Source organism: Asterias amurensis, chromosome 15, assembly GCF_032118995.1.
Source record: "Asterias amurensis chromosome 15, ASM3211899v1".
NCBI lineage: Eukaryota > Metazoa > Echinodermata > Asteroidea > Forcipulatida > Asteriidae > Asterias > Asterias amurensis.
In genome coordinates, this window is record NC_092662.1 from 17,228,052 (window position 1) to 17,255,557 (window position 27,506).

General features: G+C 38.0%; 2 protein-coding genes across 6 annotated transcripts in view; one reads left to right on the forward strand and one right to left on the reverse strand.

Moving 5' to 3' along the window:
* Positions 1-10: 10 nt before the first annotated feature.
* Positions 11-27,506, forward strand: part of LOC139948031 (rab GTPase-activating protein 1-like) — a 49,656-nt gene continuing 22,160 nt past the window's right edge. The window contains exons 1-11 of one of the 5 annotated variants that reach the window (XM_071946015.1): positions 11-94; positions 1,149-1,791; positions 4,568-4,778; positions 15,070-15,250; positions 15,475-15,749; positions 16,206-16,272; positions 16,762-16,870; positions 17,809-17,847; positions 18,189-18,355; positions 18,757-18,910; positions 19,734-19,978. In XM_071946015.1, coding sequence (XP_071802116.1) covers positions 1,281-1,791; positions 4,568-4,778; positions 15,070-15,250; positions 15,475-15,749; positions 16,206-16,272; positions 16,762-16,870; positions 17,809-17,847; positions 18,189-18,355; positions 18,757-18,910; positions 19,734-19,978 — 1,959 coding nt within the window. In that variant the 5' untranslated portion in view covers positions 11-94; positions 1,149-1,280. Of the gene's footprint in view, positions 95-596; positions 669-1,148; positions 1,792-4,072; positions 4,171-4,567; positions 4,779-15,069; positions 15,251-15,474; positions 15,750-16,205; positions 16,273-16,761; positions 16,871-17,808; positions 17,848-18,188; positions 18,356-18,756; positions 18,911-19,733; positions 19,979-27,506 lie in introns of those variants that run through there. The other 4 variants (XM_071946019.1, XM_071946016.1, XM_071946018.1 and 1 more) reach the window with 4 other exon arrangements.
* On the reverse strand, positions 22,201-23,438 carry LOC139948353 (G-protein coupled receptor 52-like). The gene has a single exon (XM_071946495.1). It carries the CDS (start codon positions 23,436-23,438, stop codon positions 22,374-22,376), a length of 1,065 nt encoding a protein of 354 aa, XP_071802596.1. The 3' UTR covers positions 22,201-22,373.

The window sequence follows — 27,506 nt, forward strand, 5'->3', positions numbered from 1 at the left end:
TGTTGTAGAGAAACAAAATGGAACTTCTTCTGCGAAGCACTGCCTAATAAAAATGCACAAAATGTTGTAAATAAGGTGTGTCGTATAAGACAAGGTAAGAAGTTAACATAACAGCTTTATTAGCCAGTGTGTCGGATGAACATTAAGCAATTTTCAGTGTAGGTAGCAGTCAAACAATGCAGTTATTTCGAGCATTTTACAATAATTTAGCATGAATTTTATGTCATGTCAATATTAAGTGTTTCAATGTTAGTTCATTGAGTTGTTTAATGATGCGGTCTGTCAACAAAAAAGGTCCCAAGTCGTCCCATTATCAACGTTGACTGTCATTCATAATGACATTAACGTAAGTCCCACACTCCAGTATCACTGCCACACTTAATAAGCATAGTACTGCGTGGATAGCACTGAAATTGGGCCCCGATTGCATGATGTGAGACTGAGATTTAAAATAGAAAAAACGTGTAGTTTTCATCCCCATTTTTGACATGTCCCAACATTATTGCCTACTCGACCTGTGAATATGAGGTTCATTCCGCTACGCGCTAGCCAACATTACTCTTAGAACTATGATTCGTTACGCTATTGTCTCCATGAACCTTGAGACGATAGCGGAACGAACCTCTAGTTCTAGGAGTAAGCCAAGAATCAAGATGACCAGTGACTGAGTGAGTAAGTTTTTTGTTATTTCATTGGTCCATCAGCTTATTGTTTTGTACTTGTTTGTAATTAATAATATTAAATAAGGAAACCTTTTTTATAAACGCCAAACTAGCCAGCCGGGACCACTTGAAGTGATTTTTGGTCCTCTGATGTTTTTACTGGCATTTGGGCAGTGGACCGCACTGTTAAAGGGGTAACCCTGCTACTACACCCATCCCTAGTGTAGTTGCGATGATCGTAACCCTCCATCCCTCCGACTGTCGATCCCGTTTTTACACGTTGTGCGCGCACATTTATACTGCAATACATAACATTGGTTTATTTTCGTCAAATTTTGTACTTTATTAGTGTTTTGTTTTTCACTCTGGAATTGTGTTGAGTGTAAAAATCTCAAAGCTTTTGGAATTGGGTATGGTAAATATGGGGGAAAATCAGTTCAAAAATTCAGATTTTAAATTGTCTTCTCAATTTGTTTTTCCTTCCAGGATGTAACTGTTGCCTCTGCGGGATTGGTTAAAATTTGCCAATTACCTGCAAAGGGCTCACTCGGCACATTCTCCACCCCGTAAAAACAGGGGTAACTTCATTTTAACGACATCGCTATTTAAAGAGCATCCATGGAAGACAAGGTTAGTCGCAGTTCTGCTGACTCTTTGTCTGTCACAGAAGAGTTTGTAGTCGTCACGCCCAACTCGGAGAAAACACCAGAGCCTAGTCAGGACAATGTATCAACAACGTCAGCGGAGAGCACTGGACTGAAGATTGTTGGCAACGGAAATATGGAAGATCTTAAGCAACATCTGGATGAGGTCCTCGGAGGGGATCAACATGATGGTAAAGCGCCCTCGGATGGTCACGATGAAGGAGTAAGCGGTTGGGAGACACCGACTAATAACGATAAATCACGCTTTAGGAGTGTCAGCGAGCCAGTCTACTCTGCCAATAACCCATCTCACCGTGTTGGTGGTGATAGTCCAACTTCATTCCAGCAGATTTCATCACAAGATCTCGGTGAGCGAATTCTCTCGGGTCATGTGGAAAGTTGGAAGGTTAGGGATCAAGGGTCATCTAGGGATGAGGGTAGCCTTGACCCTTGGGAGCCGAGGTCAAGTCAAAATGATTTGGAAAGTAAGTAAATATTAAGTTTCTTGGGCACGGCATGTAGGAGAGGTTCCACTACTACCACTCTCACTCCTGCACAACGGTCATGGTATGGTAATCATTTTAATTCTTAATTCATACCCAAAGGTTTTAAACTGTTTTACTAAAAAAAACGTCATGTAGGAATACAAAGAGAATGATAACTCAAGTTTAATTCACTACTTCATGAACATTTCCAAATAATTCATAGCCAAAATATTACTTTTTATAAGAAATAACCATCAACTTCTGACTATCCCGAATACTCTTTTTTATCATTGATGTTTTTTGCAAACTTCAAAAACTTGTTTTGACTAGAATGAAAACAAAAATGTATTTCTAATAAAATTGTTTGTGCCTTCGGGGATCTGAGCCAGAAAATTCAAAATATAAAGAATTGGTTTTTCACTTTCAAAGTTAATGAGAAACTGACTGTTATGTTAAAACTATAGAGTATACTTAAAAATGAAAATTATAAATTTGTGTATTTAACAGTTGTTTGTCTGTTAATGTTGCATGTTGTAACTTAAATAAACGTTTGTAGATTTTTACACCACTTGGTATCATGAAAAGTATAACTTACTAAACTTTAATTTGTTTTAAACATTTTACCACATCTTCACATGGGTTTCATTAACTTCTAACACCACAAATCAATATTGAGAGTTTAGGAATGGTGTGCACTTAACAAAACTCTAACTTTCTTAATCCAAATCTTGTTTAAATGACTCATACTAAGTAATCAGTGCTATATGAGCAAATGTTGATAACGTTTAAAGAAACAATGCAATATCAGAGAAATCTGGAGTGATTTTTTACAGATTTTGCTGATGCTACTAGTTTCCATGGAGGTAGAAATAGCTCTTTCTACATCCATGCTACTATACACACACATGTCCAGTACACTGGATGTAGGCCTAATTTACCAAAATGTCCCATAGTTCACAAACGTCTGCACATTCCTATTGTTGAATCCCAGGCCATGTATTTCAAATTCTAAGGGAAATACCACATTCCTGGACTAAAGGGCAATTCAGTAAGAAAAACAACAACAATACAAGTACACTGAGGGGTCTGAGGCTACATGATATTCCTCCCATGGGACAGTGGAAGCTTGTCCCATGTGAACTCTAGGAATTTCAGGCCTGTGGTGTCTATTTTACAATATCCAGAATCAGAATTGAGCTGAAAATCATGTTAAAAGCAATTGCTTCCGTTTCCTTGCCTTTACCTTAGGCATGCCTGGAATTTCATCTTTGAACATAGCAAAGGGCACTTCCATTGGAAAATCTTATAAAATCAATGGGAGACTTGTGACGGGCACCAAGGCCAAGACAAGGGGCAACGAAGGCCATGCCCTTCATGGCCTGCATGTAATTCCTGCGTGGCATGCCATGGTGCCCTAAAAATTATCCCAAGTGGAGGTGTTGGAGTATGGTAAAGATCCATCCATTGGACTCCCATACACTGTGCTGCCCGGATGCTTTGTTTTTGAAAGAGCAAGGGCACCAAGGCGTTTTCTCTGCAAATTTCTGTTTGAACATTTTGAAGAGTCAATTGCCTCCATGAAATAGTAGGCCTCACTGCATGTTTGAAATTGCATATATACAAACTGCAAAGATTGGGACCTGACTATTTTTAATCCCATCTGCAGTTTGGTTTAGTACATCAATAAACATGATAACTGCATTCACACTGAAAACAAAACATGGTTTATAATACCTTGTTATCAAGCAAGTAAATGTGGTGTACCATGTAGCACTGAAGTGTCAGACAAAACAATCAAAAGTTGTACTTAATCATTGTGTAATATTGCGTCAGTCAAGAATGTCCCAGCCACAGCAGTCTGAATAATCTATTTATTGACATAAGTCATTTCCTTAAAAATTGTACTCAATGAACTCTGTTGGGCGCTTCATTGGTCACACACGGCTAATTTAGAATCAGTTTCATTGTATGAACAAACCAGTGTATAAGGGAAGGAATGAAACCATGCGTAGTCATAAACTGCCTATCATAAGTCATACTTCCACGTTCTAGCAAAAGACTGGATTCACTCCTCTACTCAACAACAAGAACAGTAGCCCCACTAAGTTTGGGCGTACACTCTTCATAGGTGCACAACCTACATGAAGGAGCTCTCCCTCATGACCTGACCTCATAAGAGTGTTATTGCTAGAAAGGAGCTGTTCAATTATTACATCAAGATCAAGTCAACAGTCCTTGATGGACAAATGTAGCTGCTCTGGCTATGGCTCAGGCTGTGACTGATGGTTATTGCTAAGGACATCCTACAGTACATCATGATGACGCTGCGATCCAGCCATAGCTGTAGTACTAGTACAACTAGTCATAGCCGCAAATTCGGTCACTGTCTTAAATTTGCACATTTTGTACAAGACTTTACAAAATTTAATGTTTTTTTGCGGAAGAGTACATGTACTCGCTCAACCTAGATCCAGATTCAGCGGGTGTCAAATAAATTTCAATATTTTAATTGAAATAAATAGTTGAGAAAACATTGTGTAAACTTTTTCAAAATCTTAAATGCTATATAATTATGGGGAAAAAATCTTGTAAAAGTTCCTTCAATATAGCCATCATCTGTAAGATCAGGCGCTTCAATGTGCGCTATTTTCTTACTCAACTATGTACCAAAAAACCTGTTAGAGTTTGGACTAATGAACATTAGTGATGATGTCTTAGTGTAAGACTTCATTCAACCAATTTTGTGTCTCATTAACAATAATTCTTTATCTTATAGATCGGCTGAGCCCATCTCGAGTCGGCATGGTCCCTTTGGATAAGATCTGTACCCTGTTCTCCCGCATCATCTATCTTGGAGCAGCTTCGGTCAATGCTCCTAAGAGCGAGATGGAGGCCACTAAGAAAATGACCATCTTGAAGCAACAACAATCTCAGAATGCTATTGAGATTGTTCTGTCAGTGCCGAGGACATCTGAAGGATCTGTGAGGTGAGTTTTACTTCTTTACCTCGTTTCGATCTTCTGGATTTGGTTCTTAAGGAATATGTGTTTTGTTTGTCGTTAATTGTCGTGATGTACACAGGCCTGATACTTCACGGAGGCAACGGAGGCAACGGAGGCAATCACCTCTGTTGCCCCTTGTCATTGCCTTGGTGCCCTTGAAATGCTCCAGTAGAAATTTGCAATTTCCTCATAGGGTGCCCTTTAGAAAATGCCTTGGTGCCCTTGCTCTTTCAAAAACGAAGCATACAGCCCTGTGTACATATCCTACGAAGGATGATAGTACATGGCTCGAACTTGGGGGAAAATCCACAGAACTGAAGGGGGTTGTACCATGAAGCTCTGAAATTTTGACTGGACCAGAAATTATTTTCCAAGACCAGAATCGAAATGAGTTGAGCAAGCACTCGGAGAAGGTCTACAGTACTTCATTTTGTGTTTACAAATGCCTTTAGTGTACTTCTTGAAAGAAAAATATCCCATTCACGGTCAACATTTTTTGACAAAGCTATTACACAATGAGGTGTTTGATTCAAACAAATAACACAAGACCACCGGGGATGTCCCAGTTTGAGTTTACTAGCCAGACACTAACATCACAGGCCCTGTTCTGCTCAAGTAACTTTAAATAAAAGACTTCAGTGATTTACAGGAAGTGTTTCTCAGTAATTATCCATGTATTTGTTATTTCCTCCCTTGGCACTGGAGTTGCTATGTCAAGGATAAAACCATGGAAACATTTTCATTGATGAGAGAGTAGAGTACTTTTTGTTTCTCCTGAAGAAAAGCAGAGTACACATAAACTGTTTAAAACATCAAGACCACCAAACGGACGATGTTAATATTTGGTTATTTCCTCCCGTGGCACTGAAGTTCCTTTGTCAAGTACAAATTCAAGGAAACATTTTCGTTGTTAAGAGAGTATGATACACTATATATACTTCTCCTGAAGACGAGCAGAGTACTGTTCGAAACATCAAGACCACATCGGAAAATGTTTATATTTTTTCACATCAGTCTGTCCTTCTCCACCATACAGGGACTTACGTTTTTTGTGGGTTTGTTAAACAATATTTCACAAATTATTTTCTATTTCGTGTGCATTCTCAATTTTGTTAAAAGAAATATTGGTAATATTTTAAAGTAATAGTACACTGGTAAGCAGTAGTGCATACATTGTACAAGTACTTGATCCACATAATACTTCAGGTAAACATTGTACATACCCAAGGTTGCTCTGTGTACTTAATCTCATCCATTACATTAAAGCAAGAGGAGTGCATACATGTAGATTGGAAACGCCAATGTTTCCCGAGGTCCTGAAATTTAATTCACAGGAAATTAGCAATATTGATGAACAAAAGCAATGTGTGCTTTCATTAGATGCAGAAGAATTCATAATGTTTTACAAGGATATACTGAACATACATTTACCAGAGTGGATATTATGGTGGCCCTACAGGGACATCTCATCTCATCTCAAATAATGTGCACATTGTACGCATGCGATGTTGTGAAATTATTCACGAACATGTTCGCACATGCACTCGTATATTTCCAGAGATGCCAAGTCCAGAGGCCAGCTATGCGTGAGATTTTTTAAAGCTTAACCCCCCCATTAGTCTCACGCCTAATGCGTGAGACTTGGTAGGTCTGTATTTCCAATATACACTATTGTATACTTTGTTTTCTACCTCCATGGTTTCATAATGTATCTTTGAGATAATGTCATACATGTAGTTGTGGGAAATTTGTTAGTGACCTTTTAGCAGGAAAGTAGTCAGGCCCCTGTAAGCATCACTATGCAATATATGTACCCAGGAACTTGGTACCAGGCTAAGTCTTCCCATTTGGAAGACCACCTCAACTTACTTGCCTCACAACATAACTACCACTAAAACTGCAACATTGGTGAGCAACATTTGCTACTTTTAAAAGCAGCTCTTAGAAACTATGTGCCTTGGGCCGAATTTCATAGAGCTGCTTTTAAAGCCATTGGACACTTTCGGTAAACGGTATCGTCCAAGTCCCACACTTCGTGTATCACAACTTAATATAAAACAACAAACCTGTGAAAATTTAGGCTTACTCGGTCATTGGAGTCGGGAGAAAATAACGGGAAACCCACCCTTGTTTCCGCACGTTTCGCCGTGTCATGACATGTGTTTAAAATAAATCCGTAATTCTCGCTATCGAGAATTTATATTGTTTTACTGTTTTCTCAAAAAGTCAAGCATTTCATGGAATAATATTTCAAGAGAAGTCTTTCACCATTACCTTCTATAAACCCTGTAAATTATTTGTAAATCTGTGAACTTTTTTTTTTTCTTTCTGTACCGAAAGTGTATTATGGCTTTAAAAACACAAGAAGTAGCTATAAGCACAAAATAATTTATGTACAAGATTAAGGTTACCAGCCAAACTACAATGTAACATGTACAATTTGCGGCTGGTATCCTGCTAATTTCTGCTACAATTTGTAATATTTTGTGCGGAAGCAGCTGTATGAAACTTGGCCTAGTGGTGTTCCCTGATGTTACTGTACTGTGCAAATTTATTATGCAGTCCAACTCATCATTCGATGAGTCATTTATCTACAATTTCATTGTCATGTTATTCCTATGACTATCAGCTTTCATTCTGACGACTCTTTCTTCCTCAAATTAATTGTTTGAAGGACAAAGTTGGAGTGGAATTATCTCTGAAAAAAATTATGTTTTATTTCTTTTTGAAATGGATTGGATTTTAAATACTGTATAATAATAATTATAATATTGTTTTGATTTATAAATTGCACCCATTCCATAAAATGTACACAAGCGCATAACAAAATAAATAGACAATGATTAAAAAGATAACTACTGGTAACAGCAAGAAAATACCACAATCCCTCAAAAATAAAAACACAAGACCCTTACAGTACTTCCCAAACAGTAAAAATGCATTAACATAAAGACTGTATGCAAGGATTATGCAAATATTTTCTTAATCTTTATTTAATCAGTTTAATCTATTGGAGATTATGGGATATTTCTGTCAGTTTTCAAATGCTTCTGTATGATTGCAGTTCACTGTAGATTGTTGGTATGAACAGTAATAAAAATAATTTATATCTAGGTCTATTTATTAAGACCCTCCTGCTGATCAAAATCAGTCACACTGCATGGGGTTTTTCCTTTAAATTTCCTCAATTAATCATAACAAAAATTGTTCAAAGGCACTCAAGACATTTATGTGAAATTAATTACAATACACTTTTTGAAAAAGTTGAGCAGTTTCTTAAAAGTAAGAATATTGTAAGCATCCTTTAATAGCGAGTTGCAAATGGCAGAGCATGTGTTCTTGGCACAGAAGATGTCCTCTCCCTGTCAGTTTCAAATTACCAGTTCACAGTATTAAACATTCATGCAGTTCGTCCTTTGAACGAAAACAAATGTCAGCATAATACAAAAAAGCAATATGTAACTTTCCATTTATAAACAACGGAGGGTTTAGCCAGTATTCCCTGTCTCAATATTTTGCCACTCTAAATATGTCACATTTTGTAAATAGCTGTGGGCGCTACACGCACTCGATCAGTATGAGCAAGACATGCCTCAGTGTCCCCCCTTCATTACCCCTTCCAGTCCTGCTCTAATCAGACTAGCTGTGAATCACGCTGTACAAATAATTACCTCACAATCACCGCGTCTCCAAGGGGGTGTAGATGTGACGTCATCGGTCCCCTCTGACGACACCACAATTGACCTCTGACCCCGGTGTCTTATTTCATATCAGCTGAGAGCTGTCGGCAGCATCTTCTCTTCTCTGCCTCTCTGAGTTCATTTCTTTGTGGATTCTTGTCTCAAGTGTCTATGGATGATGTCTTGGATGGGGAAAATTGTCTCGGAAGATGATCTGGATTGATGTTAAATATCTCAAACAGGACAAGATGTTTTGCCAATTTTACTGACCTCTGGAGGCATGGGATCGTAATTTCATCACTTGGTATTGAACTTCTTCATTGTTTTAAGTGATGTTTGCTTTCAAAAGCCTTTTTGTATGTATTTGATTTTGTCTCTTCTTTTTCAGTTTACTGTCATCTGAGAAGATTCTTGTAATGTTTTTGTGAGATATTTGTCATGATTATTGAATATTCCAAAGTATGAAGTACCACAGAACTGTACTGTGTCCGTCTGGCAAACGGACACCAGACCTAAGAAATCTGAGAAATGATTCACGCATTAAATTATTTCTTAGATTCTAATGTTTTGGGGTGAAGAGTTATTTAAACCATATAACTAATACTTCAGAATACTTTCTTAAAATAGTTTATACTATCAACAGCTGCAGTGCTTCTCACCAAGCTAGTTTTGTGGTAAATAATTTACCGATCTCTGACCTTATCTTAAAGTTGAACACTATCTTGCATAAAGTTGTTTTATTGCTCTTTATAAATATAGGGTATAAAGCACCACTCTACATAAAGTAGCTCATATAATTTTGGAAACACTTTTTGAATTGGTTTGTTGTCCATCATTGTGTTTGTAGTGCGTGTTTACATGTGGATGTCATTGGTGCTTTGTATTATCGAATATTATACATAATGTAAATATTTTATACTAGAGATTACATTTTGATAATTTAAACTGAAAGGTTCTGGCAAGGTTCGATGTTCAACCATAGTGAAACCACAAATCTTATTTTTAACACACAGTAGTATCATGGGGCTCCATGGAATTACTACAGAGAAATGTACCCTGTGTTTGTGTACAGAGAAATTGATAACTGGTCCTTTCGCTATGCAGGATACTTATCAATTTATTTAATATTGTATCATAAAGCTTGGTAGGTAAAAGGGAGTTACAAGGTTTGATGCTCTCTGACCATAGCTCTATGCTCTATCTATGCTCTCTAACCTCTTCAATATCAATCCTGGCTGTAGCTTGGTCCTTTTTATAGCTCCGTGGAAGTATCACTATGGATGTAACATGATACATTTACATGTATGTGTATACATTAGCTTTTCTTTAAAGGGATGAGAAACACCTGTATTACCAATTAATTACAACCTCATTAGTCTCTATCTAATATCCATCATTACACCTTAGATGTATTGACCTCTTTCACTGATGTCAAACATGTCTGCTGTCTGTCCACGATCGGCCATTTTGGCAGATATGGTGAGCAGGTTATTTTGCACATGATACAGTATTTCCCCCAACAAAATTCTGCAGTCAGGAACACTTGAGAAATTAAACTCCCTTAATGGTAACCCAGATTTATTGTGATGATTATGTCAGGTGAGGTGAACTTAGTGCCTTTTGCAAAATAAAAATCCCTTTTAAAGATGAAATTCTAGTCCGGAACGGGGATAATGGTTTCCTTTAAACCAAACCCCGGGGCTGAATTTCCTTCTTCACATTATCGGTACACCATGATACAGCAAGGATACATCCATGTTACTGTACATGCACATTGTTTTTCCCAACGTCTATATCTGCCTTCTTACCGTTCGACACTTGACATGTAAGTTGCGAAAAAAATCAATTCGGTCAAAATTCAATTCAGCTGAATGAAGGTTACGATAAGGTCAAATAATTTAAAGCTTGTGTCGTCAGTAAGTGATAACGGTGCTCATTTATGCCGTTATTGTTTCATGAGATTAACTCAATATTAGTTTAGTTTATTTCTTTTTGAATCCATCGGGGGTGCTACTTTTTGTTGTTGTCTCTCCTATGTGTAGATATGTTTTCTTTATCGTTCTTTTTTGTACAATTTGCTTTTTTTCTCTCTGTGTAATTAACAGATGAATAGATGAATTTGCAGTGCAGAGTGTACTTGTGAACACTCCAAAGATGGCATTATGGGTATCAAATGTGCATTATGCACACAATTTGAAATAGAATTTGTAACCTTTTGATCCAATCTCGAGACTCATCTGGAGTATGTAGACACAAGGCATGGATACAGAAATAGATTGCATCCATGGCGAGAGGAGACCCACTTGCCAATATGGGTCGCCATGATGAACCTTGTTTGTCAAAGGGGGTGTATGAAAATTACAATGCATCGACTGCACTCAAAATGTTGATTAACTTTAAAGCAAGTGTCACGTAGAGTGTGTTTGTTCATTAATGTGCATACTATAGACCGGTTTAATAACAGCCTGTTTAATTTTCTCAATCTATCGCACAGAAGTACTCATTGTACGCACAGTCCCGATGGATGGAGATAAACCATGGTTGGTTGGGCACTATGCATCCAGGGAAATATGTGTAACCAAAGCTGTTTGTCTAATTAAAATTCATGGGTGCGATATGATTGTATCTAACATGAACAAAACCTTTTGAATGGCTGATATATCGTAACACTAAGCATGTACATGTATGAGATAACCTTGTGGTTTAAAGGTAACGTACCATTGGTTTTTGAACTGGTTTAATTGTTTTAATCCTATACAATGAAACTAACCTACGAAAGTTCATTTCAAAAAGTCGAGACACGTGTTTTTGAGATATGTCCATGCAGGAAGAATAATTTGTAATTGAAGTGGAATACACACTCTGAGAAATGATTCATGCTTGAAATGTTTCTCAGAATGATTGTAAAATCTTTTAAGTCTTTAGGTAACTTTTGAAGAGACCTTACCAATCAAAGGAGTACCATGGCCAAGACCAGGGCAACACAGGTCATGGCCTCTTTGGCATCCATGTCATTTCATGTTGGGTCCAGGAATTTTGTTCCATCACACTCAGGAACCCAAGGTTCTTACAATATTGCAGGCCTGATATTTCTGTGCCCTATGGTCATCTTGGCCATAGGGAAAAAAATTCATTACTACGCTCGGCAGTGAAAATTTAAAATTTCCTCACAGGGTGCTCTTTACCAAGATGCCTTGGTGCCCTTGCTCTTCCATAAAACAAAACATACAGGCCTGATATTGAAGTAAATTTCAGAGTTAGACAGTCTATACATGTACGCTAACTCATTGTAATGCAGGTAGTGTGCTATAGTACAGCATACTGCCACCATCGTGTTGTCACTATAGAGTACATGTAGTGTGATTTATCTCACAGGCTCAATATAGAAACTGTTATCAGAATTGATTTTTCAGGAATTACTGAGTGTGAGCCTTTGTTCTTCTCTAGTCTTATGGAAACTGTCAGTTTGACTGTGTTGATTTTAACACCCTGCTGCCTGATGCCAGGGATTGCGCCAGTAACAAAATCTGTCACCTCATCAATCTTTTATGATTAATGGTTTGAAAGCAAATTATGTAAACAACTTCACAAGTATTTCTATAATAATTATCCAGTTATTTCTGATACCTCTGAAGTTTCATTTTATTTTGTCTAATTTCGTGGCCAACAGGCCAAATTGGATGTGATGCGTTTCAAGCAATAATTAGTCAAAACAAAAATCTAAATCAAAGTAAAATTGCGTTGATAATCCTAGAACAAAAAATGTAATTGAGTATGAAATATGAGTATGAGTATGAAATTGTTAAGACTTGTCTGATGGCAAATGGAATCTAAAGTCTAAGACTTCGCCTCCTTGGCCGTACCATCCTTCCTCCTTGGCCGTACATGTCCCGTCCCTCAAAGATTGACTCAACCAGGAAATTGGGATTACATAACGGTAATTTGGGAATCTTATTACTTTGTCAGGACTATCAGTCATAGGGAATTTAGTCTTGATGGGAAACGTTCATGTTGTAAAGCGTTGCCGATGTCGTAATGCGCATTACTGGAGGAGAGATTCTCATCAAACCATAGAGCAAAGAAACGTCAGGATCAATACCTGGTCCAGATTTACAGACATGCCCTCTGTACCTCTGTCCCATATCGGCTTATAAATTTTACTGCACCAGGCATCGAAATAACCCACGGCGCCCACATCAACTGCAGTGGTGCCCTGTGCTTTTGAGGTTGTACTACACGTACATGTACCATCTGCAAGGTTCCAATAAGAGGAACATTTCTGTGCCCCTTTAAGAGCGAAGTTCAAGACCTGCTGCATAATAAATCACAGGAGATTTTCCTGAGATTACAGAAATTTTTTCTCTCATTGTGACTTTTTTTCATTTTTTAGTCCACAAAACATTAATTGAATGCACCCTGCCTGGTACCTTACCCCAAGGTGTAATTACAATCCATGTACTGACTCAATGCTACTTAATTACTGTGTGTTATTGATTTTAAATACTGTTGATATTGATCATTCCAAATTGAAGTGGACCTTGACACTATCTATTTGCTGTGACCTCTGACACAGCTTGTTTACATCAATATTTTCATTGCTTGGAAAATAAACAAGTAATATTCTTTTTGATGTAAAAATTTAAAAAATGTACATCCATTAAATAGTTGTTAAGACGCTGCTAAACATAAAGGATTCCTACTGCCTCTAGCCACCGGGCAAACTCTGTGATCTAGTGCTCTACCATGGCAAATGTCAGGGTTTGATTCCCATCTGAGTGATTTGCTTAGATTGATTTTTTTACAGGACTCGGAAAAAGTACCACAGCTGGATTTTGAAGGGTCGGGATTGGGAGTTGAGGGACCCGTAGTTTCATCAAGAGTCTTAAAATAGATTCAAGCGTGATACTTCATTTTTGAAAAGGCAAGGGCACCAAGGCGCTTTCTCCTTGGTAAAGGGCACCTCCAAGCGGAAATTGTCGGTACATGTAGCAAGGCAATAACCAGGGGCAACAGAGACAATTGCCTCCTTGAAGTATCGGGCTTTTAGATTCAACTCCTCAGAAGAATCTTTTTGTTAAGTCAAGATGTGTAAGACACTCCACTCTGAAGGTTAAACCCCCTCTAGCTGTCACAGTCGTAAACTCATTGCGTAGAACTTGCTTCAGATTTAGTAATTAAGCGTCCCTAGTTTCCCAAGACTTAAGGTTTTTTGGTCTTGGCCTGAAGTGATGATTTGATGATAATTTGGATTCATCCATACCTGAAGGGCTCATTCGTTTCTAAAATTTTAAAAACTGCCGTTACACTTACAGCTTTGACATGTTGTGTTCGTTTATGGTTTACATGTGAAATTGTGTGCGTATAGACGCATGCAACCTTACAATACAGTTGTACAAGTTTGGTTTGCGGGGTCCTCTTATTGTTATATTATTCCTTTTTAAAGGAATTCTTCTGTGGATCCAAGTTGGAACAAGAAAGAATCTTGTGGAGGTCTTTAGTAAACCCCCTGCAGTGGTCGCCATCTCTAGTGAAACGTATGCAAAAGGCTTTCATTGGTTGTAAGTCATGCGCAGCGCGTACACAATTGCACCTTTCCATTGATGACCTCAGCGATGGTGTCATATACACAAAGGAGTCTAAATCCATAAGTTTTAATAAATAAATAAAAATTAAAATTTCAAGGGAAAAAATTCAGAAATAAATTTCTAATCATTGTGTCAAAATTTTGATTGATCCAAAACAGTAATTAGTGCAAAGACGTAATCGACCAATCATACCTCGTTTCCTGGTCTCTGCTGCGTTTTTTGTTGTACAAACATAATACACATTGTTACTTGTATGTATAATAACCACTGTTTGTTAGTCACTTAATTAGTGGACCAGACTGGCGGCACTGGAAGATTGTTTGCCAAGCAGGGCCTGATTACCTCCCCTGGAATTCTGTGCAAGCTCTGATTGTTGGGCTAGCGCTAAAGGCACATGCTCCTTGCTTTTCCTGTGAATAACGCTTTTATTAAGCATTGAATGTTTTTCTACCGTATAAGCACATCAAGCAGAACCATAAAGTTTGGCCTAAGTACCAGCAGATGATGTACAGTTTGATACATTTAGGCTGGTAACTATTTTGGGTTTTGTAATATGTGTACATTTTTAGTGGGAGAGAAGAGGTATAAAATTTGGGATTTTTTTGGTCAACAAATTGACCTCTTCACCAACTGATTAACTGTAGACGTGAAACAAAACACAACCATATCCCATCAAATACCAATTGTGCTGGATGTTAGTTCATGCTAAGCTATTTTCTTCCTGCTCGTCAACTTGTTGGCTCAGTTATCAGGATCATGATATCCAGCCCTAAGCTAAGGAAACTTGTGAGAGTAGGTAGAGGGCTTTAGGAAGCTAGATCCTGTAGTTAGTGCACTCAATCATGGGGCTCATTATTAGCACTTATCCAGACACCTGCAGCATCTATCCCCCTCTTGAGAAACCTAAAGTCTTCCATTCAATCCCTGCCTGATACATCAGCATCTTGACTCTACTGTTCTATTCAACATACTTAATTGAATCACACCGATTGCTTTCTCTTATCTTGCCAGATTACTGGAGCCTGATGGGAAATCAGAGATTTCGGCCTATCGGATTACGACCATTCTCTTCTGTTGCCGAGGCCGAGAGGGTACGGGTATCAGTGACTGCTTCGCATTCACCTGTGGCCATGGCAACCGTGACAGTCAGCTGTTCCAGTGTCACATCTTCAGATGTGAGGTTCCTGAAGCAGTAAGTTAAGATTCTTATTTTCAAATATGGTTGATTTTTAGCAAAAACAAGTTTTTATCTGAAAGGCCGTAAAATATTGTTTTAAAAGTTGTTGAAGCATAGTTTTCTATAAAGAGCTTAAGGGCCTTGTCACACAAGGTAACTTTTACAGGCAACTTGGAGGCAACCAACTAAAATGGTAAGTTTTTTGAATTCAGTATTCACTGTGCTATTTTCTATTACAGGTGCAGCGAATCTTAACGTGTTTTGGCCAGGCATTCCATCGTGTACCCCGTAGCCCTGGTCTAGTGGACAGCGTCCACGGTGCCATGCCAGCACCCAGGGAGACTCTAATGAGCTTCACCATCCCAGTCTTAGTTGACATCAGAGAGGAGGATGGTAAAGGAAACTTTGGAGCTGTGCCCAGAGATAAACGATGTTTCAAACTGAGACAAGGGGTAAAGAAAGAGGTGTTGGTGACGGTTCAACAAACTCACCATCAAGTACTCAATATTGAAAGGTTGGTGTGGCATGGTTCTCCTCATGCACAAGAGTAACGGGCCAGTACCAGCAAATTTAAAGACAAATGATATCTTTTTTTTACAAAACCACTGAGAATGCTGCATATTGCGTTTGGGTTTCTAGAGACTTCAGATAGAAATTATTCCGAAAATCTCATTTCACTTCAGTGTCCTTTGGTCAAAATTCAAATTTGGGTCCAGAATGGCACACAGTTTTGAAAACACCTGGGGAGAACCTTAGCTGGTGTTTTAAAGATGCTCTAAATAACTTTGGTAATAGTCAAAGACAGTATCCACATGTGTGTGACCCAACATATAAATCAAAAATTAAAAACTGTGAAAGTTGAAGTCGGGGTCGCAAGAAATTAGTTAAAATCACTATTTTTTATTTTTACCTTCAAACAAATTTTGGACTTTTGGGATAAAAACTAAGTATTTTATTAATTTTTGTTTAGGTGTTTTGGTCTTCTGATCAGCCCGGGAAGGGAGGTTCCAGACAGAGAGATGCACCTCTTAGATGTGGTAAGTCTTGTTTTACCTTTACGTTTTGGTATTGCTCATTGTGTCACATACATGCGTATCCGCTGCATGCCCAAAGTTTTCACTACTTTCAGCTCCAAAGATGGTCAACTTTACACTGAGTGACGTCAAATGCAAACAATCTAAACTTCATGGATGCGTCCTTGCAATATAGGCAGAGCAGAAGAGTCAGTATCCTCTTTGCTTGTCACCTACAAAAGAGGATTATATCGTCGCATTAGTGCAAAAAAAGTTTATCTTCATTTTGCAAAAACCCTGTATCTCGGCGCATTCTTGCTTTGCGTGTGCAACCGGGCTATTTTAAGCGAGGTGGGACATTGCGGCAATTGCAAACTTGTGTGTATGTGCTATGTTTGGAGATGCGACACTTTTGCTTTGACACAGCAATATTGCCCTTTAGTTTCAAAACTTACCTCTATGCTTTTAAGAATGATATCCTTTCAGTAGAATATTGTGATATTTTGTTTGCAGGTGAATCTTGAGACAAGCTCTGATTGTAAGAACTACACAGTCACTAGTATGTGGGATCCTAATAAGGCAGACCTTGAAGTACTCAACACTGAATCTCCTCCAGGATTAGGTAGGTCAACCACACCCACACCAACACATAAGCCCCTCTTCTCACAATGCCTACCTTTGATCTGTGTAATTGGTGACTTTTGTAAAAGGTCTGCTACATGGATTAAAACTAAATAAGAGATTCCTTACACCCAACAATGTCTAACCCAGAGAAAAGTTCAACCAGTTCCATACTAACACTGAAAATGGTGGTTTAACCCTGGGCAGGGTTAAATTTTACTCGGATTAAGCCAGTTTTGGGTTTGTTAATCGGGATAATTTTTAGCCCTGACAAATCTTGTGTGAGCACTCCACTTATTTCAGAGAATCGCTGGGTTAAACTTTTCCTGTGAAAGGGGCTATACAATTATTTCTTACGTTTCATGAGTTTTCACCCATTTAAAGCTTCTAAGATTTGATTCTTCATGTTTATGATTTTTGACCATGCCATTTTCAAATATTTACTTCTGGAAATTGTTTGTGTTAACAAACCTCTTGCATTATCACTTGCAATTATGGTGAAGTAGTTGGTGCTACAAAGAAAGCTCATGCAGTTTTGTATGTAATTAGTTAGTAACTGCTACTACTACCTACCTTGTTTCCGGCAATTATGTGTACGACTTACAAAATCTTCTCCAGTCCCAGTCAGCAATTGCATTCGCTAGTATAAAAGCAAACGCTGAAAGACAATGGAAGGACTTGCAACCAGTTTATTAAACTAAGTGCAAGCACCCAGTGATAACCGGTGCAAGCTGGATAGCGTAGTGAATTTCATTTGTTACTTTACCTTTGAGGCATCTTTACAAACACTGTCCCTTTCTTGGAAGGACGTTCTGTTCATGGAGTTTATGACCTGAAAGCTCATATTCTACAAAATTAGAACTGTTGGCAACATTTCAAAATCTGACCTAGAAGAAAAAAACGTGAACTTTTCTTTTTGGATCACTATTGGCAATCCAGTTCCGGCAGGATTTGACAGTAGCTTTACCTGTGTACATGGTAAGTGATTCACCGCACGATGATTTACTTGGTGAAAAGTACGTTGTCTGAAACATGAATGTTGGGAGCTGATCACACCCCCCTCCCCTGCATCCCCCGCTCTCCTGCTTTACCCTTCCTGTTCCCCAGGGCATGGTGCTGGGCCCTTCATTGTCAATCCTCCATCCTCCCACCCACACCTTCATTGCATCATTGTTCACATTTTCTTGTTCTCTTAAGCATGTTCAATATGTTTGGGATTAGGTATGCAGATCTGTTAATCCCTCAATTGTCTTTAAACCACCTCCAGTTATAATATTTCAGTAAATACTCAAATAATTCTCGTCTGGTTCCCTTCGCAGATAAAGGCATGTTTATGACCATAGCTGTGGATCTTGTCATCACTGGTATCCAGGAGCCAGTTCGTTTTGTGGTTGAGACCAAAGTGCGTATTTTCCCACCCACGGAGAAATTCTGGTATTTCAACAAGAAGCCTGTTCAGGAATTCTTCTATCTCATGCTGGAAGAGGTAGGTTGAGAAAGGAACGTTGTCGGCACTCATCAAGAAAATAAAAATTGACTAAAATGTGTCATTCCAGGCCTGAGAAGAGAACAATATCGTATTTCACTGTCACATATTCTGATTTGTTTTTAGCATTTAAGCATTCAAATAAATTGATTTCTAGCAAATATTGATTTCTATATTTTCTTGTTAACATTCTCCTGAAGACGATCAGAACATCCTGATCAAAACAGCGAGTCTTTAACCATCGGTTCTTGTCAGAACCAACACTACTTAAAAGAGATATTCACATGGTGTTACCGCAAACCTCTCTTAAACACCTTGTTTTTAAGCAGCTTCAAATCACAGTAAGACCAAACTAACAAATCACAAACATTTCACTCCAATGTGCGTTTATCTTGTACCAGATTGAGGCTGCTGTTGAGAATGAGCCAGCGTATGCCGTACTGACTCTAGAGAGTGAATCCCAACGAGAGAGGAGACGGATACCAACACGCTCACCAAGCACTAACCTTGTACAAACACCTGACAGTATGACATCAGTCGCAGAGGAAGAAAGTGGTAACTAATTTATTCATTAAATATTATTATCAGAATAAATAGTAAGTCTGGGCCCAATTTTATGGCTCTGCTTACCTCAGAATTCTGCACTTACAATCACTATTCGCTGCTTACCTGCAAGCGCCGAATTTCTGCGCTAGCCTTGTAAGCGTAGAATGCCTATAGTAACGTTTAGTACGCATGTGCAGAAGCCAAAATTCGCCGCTTACCCGTGAACTACGCTTGCCGTAAGCACAGAATTCCCTGCTTCCATAAGCGCCGATTCTGTGCTTACGGTAAGCAGAGCCATGAAACAGTACCCAGTTGTCTTTATTATAATAATACCAATATTCTTGCCAAAGTATTCCTTAACTCTTCTTTCACCAGAGGTTTTCTTTAACGATTTCCTTACAATACTGTTTCTCTTCCCTTACAAAAATTTGTCTTCAACTCTTCCCTTACCAAAGTTTCAATAACTCTCTAATTTGCAAGGTATTCCCTTTCTCTATCCTTATTTAAGTACTAATTACCTCTTTGTTGACCAAAGTTTATCCCAAATGCTGCCCTCACCAGACATTTTCTCTGGTAAGGGACTAAGGGGCACCTATATGAGGAATAATTCAATTTGCTTTGGAACTTTGCAAAGGGCACCAGAGTAAAATCACAGTACCACAGCAATTCTTGGGGTGCTATTTGTCATTTCCAGGCCTGGCTTTGTTCGTTGGGAATGTCTACCTGTAGACACTGAGGATTTTTACAAAATATTTTTGTCTTTTGAACAAAGAGAAGATGACCTGACATGCTAGAGCGGGATTTACGATTACTTTTGATTTTTTTACTCCAGATGATGATGAGCCTCTGCAGAGTGGATCCGGCAACGTTGACAAAGACTGTGAGGAAAGTATCCTATTGAATTGGGGAGACCTCCTGGCTAAATGGCGTTCCAATCTCAGTGTCCGCCCCAAACATCTCCGCTCGATGGTCCGCAAGGGTATTCCTGAAGCCCTACGGGGTGAGGTTTGGCAGCTCCTGGCTGGGGTTAAAGAGTGTGAGGACCTGATGGAAGAATACCGTGTTCTTATCACAAAGGTAAGTTCTTTCAAGTTATTTATGGACCCAATTTCGTAGAGTTGCTCAAGCACAAAAAGTTGCTCAACACAAGTAAGGTTTGCGGTGACACCTTGTAAAATCTGTCAGTGTGTTGTGGTGGCTCTGAGAGAATTATTCTTACCAGAATTAGGTTCCCAGCCAAAATACAATGTCTCATGTACAACTTGTGACTGGTATCCTGCTAAAGTTCTGCTAAGCAGAATATTTTTAGGCAGCATTTTCTGATTCAGTAGCTCTATGAAATTGGCCCAGGTCATGTTTAATTTCCCCACATCAATTTTGAAATTATATGCCATATGGTTCGTCAAAGTTATCTTTGCAATAGGTGACACAACACAGCAGGTGGAGTTGGCTTAAATTGACCCCTTCCCTGCACCCTATCCCTCTTGCTGTTCCTGTTCCCCTTCTGTCCTCCTACCCCACCCACCCATCATCTTGCCCCCTATACACTCCACTTCATCCCTTGTACAGATCAACAAGCAGACCATTCAACTTTGACTCTTAACAATTTTTCAAATAAGTTCACATAATATTAACGATCTACTTCTCAAAAATGTATAATTTCTAAAATTGAAATCCAAAGACTTTCTGTCTTTTTGACCTAGTAAGAACTGTGTCATGGTTAGCCTCCATTGAACAATTCAATGTGTTGTACAACTCAAGTAAAAAGAGCCCTCTATTGATCATTGGTTCAAGATTTAATGAGAAGTGACAGTTAATTGAGTGTGGCGCCCTCTGTTGAATGAGACTGTTGTGAGAATTTTCTATGGCTGTGTGTATTACTCTGAGGTTCTAGATTTTTGAACTCTGAATTGACAGTTTCAATACTGCATTTAAAATGTATGAACAGCGTTAGTGCAATGAAATACTTTCATTGAAGAAAGTCACCGTCACACAAAATTCTGATGAAAAGAAAATGTAGCAAACTTGAAGACAGATTCTTTGACCATCACATCCACAGACAATTCATAAATCAATTTGGATATTTGCCATGATAATTTATTTTTAAATAGACAGTGATTATGTACATTTATACATAATAATATAATTAAAAGTGTCCCACAAAATCTTAACAATTACTTTCGTTTTTAACAACATACTGTTTATGTAGTCATCAATTTAATATTAACAATCTTGGTTGCATATTATCAAACTCTCATCTTTGTAAAAACAAATTTAAGCTCACCAAAATACAATGTCATGCTTAGCACATATGTTTTTAGGCAAACTGTTACAGGTTTATTTTGCCAACAGTTCTATGCAATATGGCCCTGGATTTGGCTTGGGTTTTACAAGAAGAAAGTTGTGATTTGGGACTGTCTAATTCCTTTCAAACTTTTTACTATGTACTTTTTTTTTGAATAGGAATGTTTTTTAAATGTGTCAAGTGATAATTTACAAGCAACCAGGTTTGGGTCATCTCCAAGAAAAGAACAAATCCCATAGTGTCAAAACAAATTCCCATGGATAGTACGTCACTTTCAGATAATTTGCTTTTGCCATCCAAGTGAAACAAATTTGTGTACTACACACCTTTTATAGACCAAGTTACAGGATAAATAATGTCAAGTGTGACATGGCCCCAATAATACATTAATAACATTATATTCAGGTCAATAATCTCCAAGGTTTTTCTTCAATTCTCCCAATTCTCCATTTGCCTTAAAATTCCAGCACGTAAGAACTAAAGAAGCCATTAGGGAAAGCTGGGAGCTCTTGAAATATCTCGTGGCTGAGTCCAAGATTTTGTTTTCTATATTTGTGATGATTCAGAGAGTTTGATAACCATGGAAACGTAACCCACAAGATGATTGTGAACCTTTTCCCATAAGTCCATGAGACTAAAGGGACACCTGTGTCAAGTTTATTTACTTTGTTCAGTTTGCCTCTTTTTTGTACAAACAACATTAATCGTGCCAGATTTACTTGTAAACAAGGGCCAAAGTTTTTGTTAATTTTTTTTTTAAAGATTTGTTGTTTTATGTCTAACCACAAATATCAACAAAAAGTTCACAACACTTTTTCAAAAAATTGTTTTTTTTAAATTCTTTTGTGGTCAATGACACTTGATATGAAAAAAAAATCAGTTGTAATAAATGCAATCTGTCAATGCATTTTTCCTGCTAATTCCTTGATCATGTCTTTTTGCCATCAAAATCCATTTTGACTTAAAAAAATAAAAGAAAAATCTTATTTTGTGAAAAAAATACATCTTTCAATAAACATGCCTGTAGTACTTAGTAAAATATTTTATCTCAGTACTTAATAAATCCATCTCTGTTACAGTTTCATAACCAAGTTTGTTACATAAATTTGTTAAATTTCAAACCAAAAATACTTCAGAACTAGATCTCTTTTATTAGGTAGTCTAAGATTAACAGTTCGTCACAGAAAATTCCTGTAGCTGCATCACCTGACTTTGTGAACGTTCCCTGCTCTTAGAGAAGCAAAGATCCTTACATGTTTTACATACTGAGGTTATACCACGCCAACATGACCTGAGCATCAAGTAGAACCCCTCACGGAATGATCGATGTCCGATGATATAGATGATGCAGTTAAGAAAACTATTTAAGAATCCCAGCCATGCGGTCAAGAAGCTGACCACTGGATTCACCTGGACTTGACATGTGACTTCGATGATCTTCTGAATCACAAAGGGTATCCAGGAGAAGTAGAAAGCACTGATTACGATAAGGAACATCTTAGCTAGCATCCGCTCGTAGATTCTTGTGGTTGTATCTTGAGTGTCTGGCTCGTGAAACAGCGTCTCTAATCGCTCAATGTGTCTAGTTTGTGCCAGGCAAGCATGTAGGATGTGATAGTAGCAGAAAATAGATATAATGAGTGAAGGAATAATGAGGATGCAAATCACGCAAAATGACACTTGTAAACTTTTGTCGAAAGTTACCTTGCAGTCATTGCTTTGAGCGAATCCACCCCAACCAAACATGGCTGGTAGAAATATGAGTAAAACTAAAATCCATACAATCAAAGCGTAGATGCGAGCTCGGCGTTTAGTCACGATGGATTTATATTTCAGTGGTTTAATGATTGCGATGTAACGATCGATGCTTACACATGTTAAGCTCAATATAGATACAGCGACCATAACAGCTAGGAGGTACCCCATGAGCTTACATGACCACATCTCATGTGGCCAATCGGTAGCCCACTGGGATTGCGTCGCGATCAAGACACAAACACCAACCCCCAGATCGGCCACAGCTAACGAGCGAACAAATACACCCGTCATGTTCTCCAATGTCTTCATATATTGGAACACTATCAAGACAATGATGTTTGCTGATATAGTTAAGATGGAGGTGAGAAGTAATGTTACTCTAGCCAACTCAGCATTCAAACCAACACTGTCCGTGATTCTCGTTGCATTTGTAACATTATCATAGTACATGTAGGAGTACAGTGTCTCGGCCATTGTTACTAGTTTTTTAAATTTATTTTTAGGACAATTTCACTTGATTTTCCTTTCTGAGATATGCCGGTTCTCAGCTGTTATGTTGTGCTTCATTGATGTCAAAATGAGAATTAGTCGAGTTGTTTTCATGAGAGTGACCAAACCAGTATATTGTTGTGTATCCCTTACTATGTTCATCTCTAGCGGGACGTCAAACCCAAGATCTAAATGCTCATTTGTTTCATGTAGATTAAGTCCAACTGAGTGGTTCTATCAGAGTCAATACACTTGTCATCTCATCGATCGATAAATGACTAGAGTTATTTGAACGGATGCTCCCTGTAGGGAAGGCTGCTGTGATGTCAGCCTGCCACACTCATCCAGGATATGTAGTTCCACAGATCAAACAAAAATTAATTTAGTTTCTGAAAGATGCAAAGGGGAGGGAGTTTGTTCATTTAAAGAGGTTAGTGTGAATGAAGGCGTAATACGGTTCGCTGGTAATAATAGCTTGTGATGGATGACTTGTTTGCACTGACAAATTGCCTTCCATCTGTTTACATCAGAAACAATTTATAAAATTCTCTTCATTCTGGCTTGATCATTATTTGAAACAAACTTCTATAGTTTCAGAGGTTTTTTTATTATTTCAACATTCAATGGACGGCAAAAGATTTCCAGATCAGAGCTCAGAGCTTTAATTGACAAGTGAATTGCTCAGCGGTGATTTGATTGAACAATAATCACATTTGTTTGATGATTTTCATTTCAAGAGGTTCAAATGATAACAAGAAATTGTCAAAATGATTTCTGAGACACGGAATGGTTCAGGGTATCAAATATATTCCTTCTGTTCAAATACTGCTTCAAGTGTTGCTTATTTAACGTTATTCCACTGTGCTAGTCCACGCTCCTTATAATAGCATTTCAACCAATAATCACTTTTGTTTGGTGATTTTCATTTTAAAAAGTTCCAACAAGAAATCCTTGTAATGATTTCTGAGACACGAAGCTGTTCAGGATTTTCTTTCTGCCTCTACTGCTTCCACTGTTGCTTATTTAGAGATATATTTCATCCTATACAATCATGACTACATCAACAGAGCTGTTATGCGATCCGGAAAGGAGGTTTCCTCCAATAATTGCCCTATTATCTCCTCTGTATTTACATTCCTTGTTTTCTTTACCTTCTGCTGATTTCCTGAGTGTTTTTGTTGTTGGTAAATTAGATTACTGTACATCCAGAGATGAGGAGTTGAGTTATTACCCTTCGTCCTCCTCTCTCCTCCTCTTTGTGGTAAACAACACTCGTCCTACACTACTTTAATTCTAACTTTATATCTGTTTGTTCCCCGAGACGTGACTTTCTAACAAGAACTGCGCAATAATGATAGCATCTGCACATCTACCCGATGGTCATCTTTGACCTATCCTCAGGACCTGTAAGATAAAGTTTCACAGTGGTCAGCCTTTGGGTGAAAAACACAACAAGCTCCAAGGCTGTACTGTATTCCGCTGTTATTGAATTAAAGCTTCTGGACGGAGATGGTTGAAACAACATGGGCATCTTACTCATAGGGGTCGACTTGTTGTTCCATTTGTCCTATAGTGTTTGTCGTTTCTGATTGTTTCTAGTGGGCATGGCTCAACAGCTTTCCATTAGTGCTCCTTCTATTGGTTTACAGTGATTTCACCCACTTCCGTTGAAAGACTGAGTCTAAAAGTAGGAACAATGTTTGATCACTTAATTGTTTGTAACTCCAAGGCAAATCATTCACACCTCATTATGAAAGCTCAATTGTCACCTGATGGGCGTTGCTGAAGTCGGACATGCGGTGAGATCTTGTATCTACTGCAGTCAGTGTGGATTTCACACAGAAGTATTGACGTATTTCCTATTGTGCGGGTAACTTTACCTCAATTGAGTTTGTTATTCAGGTTTATTCTTTCAGGTAGCATCATTTAGGTCATGTTTGTCTAGTTGATTTGTTCTGTAACTGCTCTGTATGAAGAGGAATTTGGAATCCCATTTCGAGAGTCGTAGCTGATTATTCTGATAAAACAGCGACTTGCAAAAGTAGAAGTCTTTCAGATTTGCAGCATTTTTTCCCAAATTATTTATTGTTTCATGTGTAACATTCACTCTGTTTTTTTCTTCACCTATGTATATCGCTTCTTGTTGCCATTTAATATTTGGGTGAACAAGTCATCTTTCAATATGATAGAGTAGACTAGTAATCCTTTTGACATCCAGTTCCAAAAATTGTCGAAGAAATGAGGTTCTCTTCAAAAATGCTGCACATTTTCCTTTTAGCGGTTGAAATTTTCACACTTGTCCCAATTCTTATACGTCACAGTTGTTGCCGGCAATCTGATCGTTCAGATGGAAAAATAATCTACGTTCCACATGAGTGTTTGTTTTATTGCCGTGTCCGAGCTACTTTACAAGCAGTCGTCTGTCGCGCATAAATCAACCGAAAGTCAAAGCGTAGCAGGGCTGGTTTGTCCGATGATCCTCACGATTCTTGCAATTAGTACTCCCTCTCTCTTGTAATACTTAGCAATCACTCCGCAACGTGGTGTAACCATGGTAACTCATCAGGGAGTTCTTGGCAACGTAACAGTGCAATTTCTCCAATTGAAGTGTGGTGAGGCTGGTTCCCTGTGTTGTTGTGATAGATGCTGTGCTGTACATGTGATATTCAGTCTCATCAGGGATTGGCACCAGTCTGATCAGTCATCACTTCTGCATTATGGTAGAAATCAACAAAGATATGGAATAATTAGGGTTTCATGTCAAATGAATCAATATAACATTTGTAATGACTCAGACGGCTACTAGAATCAAAAGTTGTTGAAATCTTATTGACATATTGATTTTAAAACCACAGCCGAACTGCTTCTTTCCCCAAATGTCATGCATAATCTCTGTATTTCTAACTCAATTCAGCTTGTAGCTACGATGTTTGAATTTTTTTTTTTAAACAAAACCGATAATAATAATAATTAGTTCCAAATAAAGCGCTCAAACAGAAAGTCCTTGGCTAATCCGTACTTAAAAAAATAAATAATGGTGATTTATTTAGCAAGGTTAATGCATAGAATTATACTGGTCATAATAGTTTCTGGGGTTGACTTGAGAGCAACGATAATTCTTGAATTAATTTAAGCAATTTTTTTTATCAACGATTGACTTGCGAGCAACAATAATTCATGAATTAATTTAAACAATTTTTTTATCTTGGATCGACTCGCGAGCAACGATAATTCATGAATTAATTCAACACTATTATATTATGTATCATTTGACCAGCATAATGAAGTTTCTGCTTGCGGGATTACCCAAACAATTGTTTTCTGCTGTTGGAATAAGAATCTGAATAGTTTTGCTTAAACACAGTCAAATAAGCGTTTTAACCGCTAGAAAACAAGGAATGCACACTTTTAAATGAAAATATTTTTTTTTACATTTATTGTCCAAAAAGCTGTTGGATATTTTTATTTAGAAAAAAATACATTATTTGGTACTGCCACAGTATCACTTTAGGATAGACTCAACTTCAAATGTTGGCCTTATTACGTATTCACCTTGGATAATTTCCATGCCATTCGATACATCACTATATTCACGAACATTTCCATTTCCACTTACTTATAAATCCATCAATCAGAAACAAAAAGAACGACATGAATTCATAGAAAAACAAAATAACTGATCATGGCCGGAATCAAACATGCTTACTTTGCTTTTACTTAGAGCAGTGAAATAAAACCATTCAGTTCATGTTCACCTGTCATCTTTAATTGATAGTAATTCCACAAACCCCTTCAGTAAATGCTTTTGAAGCAGGTTGTTTATTTCCATAGCTTTTTCAGGTGGGGACAGAGATGCATTATAGATCCTGCTTGCTACATGTAAACTCTCTACTGATAATGAGTAGGGTAGATGGCCTTAGCTTTCGATCCAAACCGGACCTTCTTTATGTAAACCGCAGGGGAAACTGACTCCGTACATTTAATATTATTTGGGATGTAACCCTAAGTGATTGTATGATTAAATTTGAACAATTACACTTAAGGCAGTTCTTT